This window comes from Cibotium barometz, chromosome 61 (genome assembly GCF_041138505.1).
Source record: "Cibotium barometz isolate CiBa-2024 chromosome 61, ASM4113850v1, whole genome shotgun sequence".
Lineage (NCBI taxonomy): Eukaryota > Viridiplantae > Streptophyta > Polypodiopsida > Cyatheales > Cibotiaceae > Cibotium > Cibotium barometz.
In genome coordinates this window covers 13,487,446-13,497,955 of record NC_141106.1, presented here as the reverse complement: position 1 = coordinate 13,497,955, position 10,510 = coordinate 13,487,446, and the positions used below count along the sequence as shown (strand labels likewise).

Below are 10,510 nucleotides of genomic sequence, written 5' to 3'. Positions count from 1 at the left end.
TGGTGATCAAAGAAGAATAGAAAGCTGAGTACTGAGGGGTAAGTTGAGACAGCAAAGTGATGGCCATATCCTCTGAAGATATCTCCTTCCCAGCCTGAAGAACCTCTTGCTGAAGATCCGGGAGTTTGTTGATGTGCTCTCCCATCGTCGAAGACTTTGCAGGATTCATCACTCGCATATGCACTATCAAGGAAATCCTCTTCATGGGTGATACCCTGTTATACAAAGACGCTAACTGCTGCCAATTCCCTTAGGCCAGCGTCATGTGTTTAATGTTATTGATCACTCGAGGTGTGCAATTAAGGAAGATGAAAGAATGCACACGGGCATTGAAACGATCCCACAATTGTGCCTGAGTCTCCCACGCTTTCCTAGCAGAAAGTGAAAGCTCCTCTTCCAACTCTGGCCGTGGAACTCCAACCACAATGAAATCAACCAAATCATAAGACTCTAAGACAAACTCCATCATTACCTTCGAGCTGCCATAGTTGGTCCCGTCCAACTGTCAGTCCACCAGGAATGTCGGGAGGGTGGGGATCTTGACATGCTTCTCTGCCATCTTGGGGGTTCACAAGGTCTTGTGAAGGGAGGGTGGTTGGGAAAAAAAAATGAAAAAGAGGCTGCAACAACTGCTATGCAAGGTGGCTGTCCACTTGTCCTGATCCCATTTTTAAGCTAATGGCATATCCTAGACCAAGCTTTCTACTTGCAAAATGATTCTATATTGCACTTTGCTTAAGACTTTGTATGAATTAGGGTAACTTAATATATGTGAGAGAGGAATCGCATTGCTATCAAGCTTGCCAATAATGGGGGGAAAAAACACTTTAATTTTTTTTAAAGCCTTAGTTGACATAGGTCTGTTTTGAGCTGCTTAAATTGGCATACGTAGGGTCCAATGAGGGTTAATAATGTTTGTAGCGTGATTAATTTAGATTTTCCTTTTCCCTTGCAAATGTTATGTATAAACGTGGTTATTTATTTATTTAGTTATTTTTGACGGGATTGTGGGCATTTATCTTTTTTGATCTTTTATCAACCGAATGTTAGGCATGTGAACTTGGCTCAACTGATGTAAGAGTTATAAGTGAATGTCATGAAAGTCCTTGTAATAGTACACCAGGGGGTCAAGAAGACCATGGAGGCCATAATTTAGGGGCCTCAAAAATCTTTTGAGTGATTCTTCATTACCTGCTTGGAGAATTTTCTATATATAATTAGATGCAGATCACAAATCTTAATTTAAATCTTGATAAGTTTTGCTTCTTTTAGTGTCGTTTTTTATATACTTCACTATTTTCCTCACTGACTTGCACTTTTAGATAAAGTACTTATACAGAGTAGACTTTTGTCTGTTGAGGTTGTGTTTTTAAAGTGCAGCTTCTCCAACTCATTTGGTGGTTGACATTTTTAGCACAAAAAGTGTGTTTTAGTGCATAAATTGATGACTTCTTATAGGAAGCCTAAAAAATAATCCAAATTATATCGTTATTTTTACCTTATTGTGTGCTATCAAGACATGTAGAGCTTTCTATGCTCTTCTCTAAAGCATCAAGGTCATTCCATTCCATCTTTTATGTATTTTTCCCAAAAACATGCATTTTTAAGGTCCTCTAACAACCTATAAAATTGAGCTAATTTCTCCATAGTAATTCAAAAAAACTTTTGGGTGTCACCTCCAACTCAGTTGTAGCATTGATGAATCAAACACGTCATCGCTAGGTAAAGATTGTGGCACTTGGATCTCATCATTAACCTCTAGCAAGTAGAAGGGGCAAATACATGGGCCTGCTTTGGCCAATATGCCTTCAGTATTTCTTGTATACTAATAAAGGGTATGACATTATCATGCCAATCTAGGCACATCATCATCAAATGGGTCCTTTACCTTGAGCAATCTCTACTCTCTAGCATGCTTCAATCTAGTTATAACTAATGTAGCTCGTCATGACCCAACAAATCCACAACAATAGCCAAAATACACCATCATTATAGCAACAAAGAAATGCGTGTCTTTCGAAAAGAAACATACTGGACGTTTTTTACAATAAGAAATGTTTTTCATTAAAAAAAGGTGAGGTAAGGGTTAACGTTTTGATGTTTTCAATCCCATGCGCGCTCTCTGTGTGTTGCGTGTTCTCTGAGTCCCTCTCTCTCTGCTCTCTTGCGATTCTTCTTCTTCCTTCCCTCTTCTTCTTCTTCTTCTTCCCCCTTCTTCCTTCCTTCTTCCTCTTCTTCTTCTTCTTCTTCTTCCCTCTTCTTCCTCTTCATCCCCATATCATTCTCAATTGAAAATTGAAAGCTCCAATTTTTCCCAATTTTCAAACCCTAATTTTCCCAATTATGGGATTAGCCCCAATTTTTAGCCATTTCTCAAAATTGCTCCAATTTTGAGCAACTCCATCTACTAAGTGACAATGACAAGTTTTAGCTTCTTACTACTTTAGTGTTGCTATAATGTTTAGGTTGTTCGAAGCTAAAATTATATAGAAAATATTAAAAATCTTTTTAAAAAACAATGTTTCTTATTTTGGTTCGAATTTTAGAAACGTTTCTTACGTGTTTCATACGTTTCCATTTCATACATTTTTAGTTGCTATGACCATCGTGCAACAATGTTGTCACATAAATTTGAAGTTGATAACTATATGCAACATCAATATATCTTTGTTTGATACTTGCATATTAGCATATGCTACCTCACGTTTCAAAAAAAAATGTTCAAATTGTTGCATGAGTAAGCAAGATTATGGCTTATGTGTCCATTGACTTAGATATTCAATTGGTATCTTTCTTAATGATGGATCATGCAAGCTATCTTTAGCCATGGTTTATCTACTAAGGTGAAGTAGAGCCTTTCTCCTCTTTCACTTTAAGAACAACGAAAGTTATTTTGATAGTTAGAGCTTCTATAATGATTGCCACCTCATTGAGAATGGTAATAGGTGGAGCAAACCTTTGGTTAGCCATATTCATATTAAGGTGAGATTTTTGTAATCCTTGTAGCCTTTGCCAATGTATTAACTCCAACTTATCCAATATATTCACTTTGTTATATAAAATAATCCAAACAGTATGGGACATCTAGCAATTAATTAATAAATATTGGCAACTTCATACCTTTGAACCCTTTCCAAGCTACTCGGTATTTTGGAAATTCCACCTTTCTCTTCTTTTGATCTTCCAATCAAACAATTACCTATTCAAGTTCATAAATCTATTAATCCATTGTAACTTCTTGACCATATTCTTTGCACTTGGTATCTTTTAGCCCTTGATTAATTCAAGCTTTAGTTTTCAAAAAAAAAATCCATCTCCTCTATAGTTCTCTGTGCCATACTAGTGTTTCAACATGGTTTGTTTTAGACCTGTCTTCCTGTGTGTCTTTCAAATTTTGCTCAACTTCTTCAATTTTTTCTCAACTTCTTGCCTCTGATGTCCTAGATCTTTCAATAGGTTGAGTGTTCTTGACTTGTTCTCCAATTTCTTGACTTGACAAAACACCAACTCATTGGCCTCAATCTTGGATTCCACTTTCATTATCATATGAATTTGTCATAAATCTAGTGATTCACTTATCATAGCCACTTTTCTTTTCTTATTTTTTGTATTTTAAAATTTACTCTCTCACTAGTGATTGGCATGCCTAAAGGTGGGGACAATAGCCTAGAGGTGGGGACAATAGCCTAGCGACAAAGCTGGGAGCTTTACTTTGTTAGGCTATTGTTCTTTCCCCCACCACTCCACCAAGGGGTGGGTTAAAACCCAAAAAAAAAAACACATGCCTTAGGCTCATTGCTTCTTTATGTGCAAGCATGGAGTCAAAATATCAGGAGTCATATGAGGAGGAGTGCTACTTTGAAGAAGAAGACAATGATGCACGAGCAAGAAGATAAGAAGAGAAACGAAATCCGCAACAAGCAAGCATGCATGAACCTCACAAGGATGGCATGAACATCAAAGAGCAAGCCGAGGCCTCAAATGTTATGAATCCTTTTGTAGTTGCAAGTGTTGTTTTAACCAACATAACCAATCAATAAGTAAACAGGAGAAAGAGAAGAAGAATGTGAAGAGTTGAGGTGACAGAGGACAATCCCCCTGCTGCGGACATAGCACCTCTAGATGAGTATTCAGATCCCACCACTAATTCAACAATCCTCAGTCTGCTCCTGCATAGACCTCTTCACTGTCATATGCTCTTGAAGTCTACCTCGCTCTCAGCCTGCAAACTGCACAACTACCAAGATTCTTTTCCCTAACTATAACATTTCCATGTGTTCAATTGATTTGGAACGGTACGTCTTGTACTTACTGGGAGCCACATTTTGGCAGATGTACACTCACAACCATTCTAGGGGGAGAATAGGTGTTAGCATAGGAAAACATCTCTACCCACAAACATGAACACCTAGGAGTAATCTGCCACCACTAAAAGTTGTTCATTCAAGAACCTAGGAGATCATGCACATGATGGAATGTAATATGGCACGTCTAAGTAGGCAATTTGTGTGTGTGTGAACACTTACTCTTGCACCCTTTTGAGGAGTGTGGGGGAGAATCAAATCCGTTTCATCTACTGTCCCCTCCCCATAATGTAGGGCATATTGAGATTTATGTTGAAGATAAACAAGTGCAAGATGAGTGTTGGTTGGAACCATCTCTCTTGACACTTCTCCTTAATTGGAATAGTTTACAATATCTCGGCCTCTTCCAACAGCTCCTCTCCTAATGCTTTCACACTTTCTTTAAGTACATCTAAAATTTCATCTTGTTTATCTTCTCTGAGACTAACATATGGTGAGGAATCCCTCTCTTCCTGCTCAACTGTGTTCACTTCGCTCCTGTGGTCTTAAATGTCCTGTTTTAGGGGTTCTTTTCTCTCTTATAGTACCTTCCATTTACATCATTTTTATGCTCCATCTTGGACTTCTTTTATGCTTTATTCTACTAAGTAGATTTCTCATTTTTGCTCTTAATTTCTTCCTTCTACTAACTCTTGGATTCTAATGTTTTACTAAGCTTGTTGGACTACATTCCCCCTATTAATTCAAGACACAAATCTTAACTAAGAATATGCTTTGATCCACTTAAACTTCACAAACTTGTAAAAGAGTTAGCATTGGACACCACAAGATAAGCAAGAGACTTAGTCATAGAACTATAACGGGACATAGCACAAGAAAAACTAAATTGAAAAGTAAAAGAATTAGATTAAAAAGCAAGTACGAACGATACAGTTCACACAATTGAACATAAAAAAAAGATGGCCTCGTATAGCCTTACGGGTCTACTTGTTGTCCATGGTTTCCTGCCTGGAATCTCAATGGTAGTTGGACATAAATGAAGCTTCTTGGTTAAAGTACAATCCTTTAGTGAGGTAAATTGATGATTTAGATGATTATAGGGTCCCAAAGGCTTCTTGGTTCAATGGCCTACTGGGCCTGACTGATTTTCACTAGTGTAGCCCTTTCCACTCACCAACTCGAATGCTAATCCTTTGTGCTGGAGAAAGCCTAGATGGCAAATGTCCCAAATACGCTTGCGCTTGTGTTAAGTTTGGGAAGCTTGTGAATCTCATTCCGAGAGTGAGAGCGAGAGAGCATCTCTTCAATTTGGTTGTGGGCATTTTACACCATAAATGGCTGTTGGGGTTTGGACACTCTTGAGCTCCTCCTTTTTTACTTTGGATTGTAAAATAGAAGAATTTCCTTAAAATAAGTGGCAGATTTAAACATAAACACATTCTTTGCAAATGGTACAACACTTAGGTCAGGCTCCCATTTTCATCTAAGTGGAATAACACCTTAAAAAATTAAGCGTGTGAAGTATCCTCATCTACCTGGACATACATTAACATGATTCCCTTTAGATTCCCTGATCGAGCTGTAATACATGCGATTGTAACACACGCACCTGTGCACACACAGCACCCATGCACTCCAAGCACCTTGAACTTCATGCTTGTGTACTAGTTGGAACATGTTCCATGTGTCATAGGTAGGCCTAATTAACGTAAGTGTACCATCATACCTTTCTATCAATCTATTATATTTATGTGAAGTGCCTGCACAGCACATCATTTTAAATAAGCACATACCGTTTGGATGTGAAATAAATGCATAAGCAGGCCAGACTCAAGTCTCAGAAGGCCTGCAAAAGTGCAGGCAAAAAGTAGAGAATATGCCAATCATCATCTGCATCAAGGAGGTGTGATATCACACCAAAGCTCTCAAATCTACACTTATTTACACAGTAAGGAAGTATTCACATGTCTACCAGACAGAAGCCCTGCTTTCGTGAAAAAATACATTCAAACATAATGTCAGCCACTTTTCATCTTTACATATTCCTCAGACATGTGAAGAAGGGCCCGATATCCCTGTGCAATCACAGACAGTGTGACTTAGAAACTTGTTTGGTATGGGCAGGCCAGAAGCACTGCCGACATAGTCAATGGTGGGGTTCGGGCCACCGTCTTCACCAATTCAAGGCAAGAGCTTCAACCACTTGGCCCACCAAGCCTTGTTGAAAAGGAGAGTCGAGGTATCATTGATAACCTGTGTCCTTGCAGCCTTGTAAAAAGGGGGACACAAATAAATCAGTCCAGGATACGTGCCAGACATCTTGTCAGTGGGCTTCACCTGTCTGCAGAAGTTTGTTTTCTCCCTCCCTCTCTCTTTCTAAACGCTGCCTATAGCGCGACAAGACAATGGAACATGCTTATTAAGATCTTGACAAGTAAAGAGCTAATCCTGTTAAAAAGTAGGTGTCCATGCAGATTACCTTACCCCTGCACTAAAGTGTCGGACCACTTCCAATCAAAGACTCAAAACTCTACCAAAGCAAGATGTCTATGACACTTGATAAGCTAAACTCATCCAGGAAAGAAATCATATTTAAGACCAGAATTAAATACTTCTGAAGACATCCTTGGCAGCAGCTATTGTGAACTTAATGTCATCCTCTGAGTGGGCCAGACTGGTGAATCCGGCCTCGTACTGAGATGGGGCAAGATACACACCCCTTTCAAGCATTCCTCTGTGGAACCGAGCAAACTTTTGTGTGTCACTCTTCTTTGCATCAGCAAAGCTGTACACTGGACCCGCAGTAAAGAAAAAACCAAACATACCACGGATATGGCCTCCACAGAGCTCATGCCCAGCTTCTCGTCCCACCTCAAGTAACCCTGATACCAGCTTTCCTGTAATGTTATCAAGATACTCATATGTTCCAGGATTTTGAAGACGATTTAGAGTCATAATTCCAGCAGTCATTGCTAAGGGATTGCCACTTAATGTGCCTGCTTGGTACATGGGTCCAGCTGGGGCAACCATCTCCATGATCTCCTTGCTTCCACCATATGCTCCTACTGGCAGCCCACCACCAATGATCTTCCCCAAAGTTGTAAGGTCAGGAGTAATATCAAAGTATTCCTGGGCACCCCCATAGGCAAGCCTGAAGCCAGTCATGACCTCATCAAAGACTAAAAGAGCCCCATCAGCTTTGGTGACCTCACGCAAGCCTTCCAAAAACTCCCGCTTGGGAACAATGAAACCTGAGTTGCCCACCACAGGTTCCAGGACCACGGCCGCAATCTGCCCCTTGTGAAGCTCAAAAAGCTCCTTCACAGCATCCAAGTCATTGTATGACGCGGTCAGAGTAGCGGCAGTGGCCGCCTTGGGGACGCCCGGGGAGTCTGGAAGGCCAAGAGTGGCCACCCCACTTCCTGCTTTGACTAGAAAAGAATCTGCATGGCCGTGATAGCAACCTTCAAATTTGATTATCTTCTCGCGTCCTGTATAGGCTCTTGCCAGCCTCAGCATGCCCATGCAAGCTTCAGTGCCCGAGTTGACAAAGCGTACCATTTCAATACTAGGCACCGCCTTGATGACCATTTCGGCAAGAGTGTTCTCCAACAAGCAAGGTGCTCCAAAGCTAGTACCTTTCTTCAAAGCTTCTATCAAGGCTGCATTCACCTGTGCCAACAAACCTCTTGATAGCAGTGAAGACAGGACACATGCTACATGAAAGAGACTGAAATATGAGACTGCAAGATTACCTCATCATCTGAATGGCCAATGATTGCCGGACCCCATGTGCCCACATAGTCAACATACTTGTTGCCGTCCACATCCCATGCCTTAGATCCTTTTACCCTATCGAAAACAATAGGCTGACCTCCAACTGACTTGAAGGCTCTTACGGGTGAGCTCACACCACCAGGCATCAAGTCCTGCACTAAAAGTGGTCTTGAGAGAGCTGCATAGATTCAGGCATTCTATACAATCACATAATCAACATCCAACTAAAAAAATGAAAGAAAGTGAAAAATAACTCCATCTGAGACCCCCTTCACGGCCACTCAAAGGGTGTCTGCCACCGCTGCACAGACCCCTCATCTGCTCAAGATGGACAAGCTGAATGAAGTTTTTCTCAATGGTTTTCTTGACACACATGATGTGTGGGCCAAGTAGTTGGATGACAGAGGTTCACAAGTTCAAAACTTGCTGGATTCACAATCAAATCTGTCCAACGTGTGACCCAGGTGTCCGAGCTGGATGAATATTTGTAAAAGTCATCCTATGACTTGGCAACTTTAGTGGGGCCATGCAGCTGACATCCACGGAAAGTGTTGAACTTTGAAGTCCCATGCAAATGGGTGTTCCTTTTGAACAATTACACAGGTGCTTTACACACACGCTTAAGAGAGGCATCTTGGGTAAAAGCCATTAATCTACATTGCTATATTTATGGAAGGCCATATAGAGGAATTGTTGAAAATAGCTCGATCAGAAAAACCACAGTTCCACACCAACAAGCAGGTTGATTCTGTGATTGCAAGCCATTTAGACGAAGTGGGCACTGGGTTCTCCCACTCAACACCACCTCATGGCATGTATGTATTTGCAAGGGGGTGAAAAGAATAAACCCAGATGGGAGGAATGGGGAAATTTGGAAAATGGGATGCATAAACCCACACTGAAAAGGAGGCATAAACCCACAATGAGAAAGAGGAGATATGCTGCAAAATAGACTGTAATTTTAAAAGCATAAGCCCACACTGCCAAATCAGGAAAACAGGATGTAATTGTAAAAGGCACAAATCCACGATGGAGATTCTGAGAATCAGAGTGTAATTAAGAAAAAGAAAATCATACGCCCAAATTGAAAAATAGGGAAAATTAGAAGAAGAACCAACCTTGGCAGCGGTGAAGATCTCTTCTGATTTCTGGGTCACATATTTCTTCTCCACGGAGACGGCCATGCGGACTTCGAATCTGGAGGGAAGAGGGGTCTGCCTCCTGCTGCTGCTTGTCGATGCTCTGCAGGCGGAAGCCTCCCGCGGCCGGAGGCCTGCCCAATCACAGGCTAGAGTAGAAGTGGCAGACGAGCTCGCCAAATGGGTCGCCATGAGAAGCAGGAGATCAAAGATGCGACAGCTTCTTCTCCCTGTCTTGATGTAGGCCTCCTTCCCTCCTGCTCACACAGGGCAAAATGCAACCCCGTTTTCCTTTATTACCACCATATCTTCCTCCCTCCAATGAGGTTGTAGAAAAGTATCACCCGTTTCACACATTGGACTTGTCATGGCCGCCCACCCGCACCAAGCCCTCTTTACTTTAATCTAATTATAAAATTATCACTAAATCTTGAATTTCATAAGGATGAATTTTTCCTTCTCCAATCAAAAAATAAATAAATTTCATGAGGCCTTATTCCATTCTTAGTCGCACACGGGAATTTCACCCGGCTACTAACCCCCTCCCAAGTACCACAAGGGGGTACCACCCTTCCAAATATTGGCCACTTTATAGGCGATGGACAAGCCGCAGGACGAACCCCACAAGTTAGTCACTCAGCCGATTGGAGTGAACACCCTGCACGGCTTTGGTAGAATTGGGCGTCGCAAGTTGAGTCATCATCTTTGATGTCCATGGCAACCATCGTCCCCAATCTAGAGCGTGAGCTTGAAGGGTAACCATTGCACACTGTTGTCGCCGCATGATCACCGAAGAGGAAAGTAGAAGCAAGCGCTATGATGATCGAACAATGACGACCTAAGGAGTACGGATGGCTGTCTACGTGGCCACCTGCACGTGAACACAGCCTTAGTATAAGATGTCCCAAAGAGGATTTGAACCCAAGACCTTCGGCAAAAGGTCCAAAGTCTTATCCTCTAGGCTACCGCCTTGGGGACCTTCTCCCATCAATTTTGAAAAGGCTTTTTTCAAGATTGAGCAAGTTCTTGGCTAAGTTGAACCTATCTTTCCTCGCATGCTCCTCTGCAGCCTCCAAACCTGACCTTATGGACCTTATTCCTCTCACTACACATGTTCCAAACTTGTCCAGCAAGTCTAGCCATGATAGCATCAAACCCCATCATGGTAGGACATGCATGCACCCCAAGCATGTGTGTAATGAGCCTACTAACACGTGTGCACAATGTCTCCTGACACAACATGTTTAGAAATTAGTAGCATTAGTAGCCTATACTACTCGACCTACACAC

The 10,510-nt window shown here is 41.5% G+C and overlaps 1 protein-coding gene across 1 annotated transcript; it reads right to left on the bottom strand.

Moving 5' to 3' along the window:
- Window positions 1-6,292: 6,292 nt before the first annotated feature.
- Window positions 6,293-9,525, bottom strand: LOC147604575 (uncharacterized). The gene is made up of 3 exons (XM_086794983.1): window positions 9,200-9,525; window positions 8,060-8,233; window positions 6,293-7,976 (listed from the first exon to the last, which is right to left on the bottom strand). The coding sequence occupies exons 1-3, from the start codon at window positions 9,410-9,412 to the stop codon at window positions 6,909-6,911; spliced, it is 1,455 nt and encodes a 484-aa protein (XP_086651109.1). The 5' UTR covers window positions 9,413-9,525; the 3' UTR covers window positions 6,293-6,908.
- Between the last annotated feature and the right edge of the window lie 985 nt (window positions 9,526-10,510).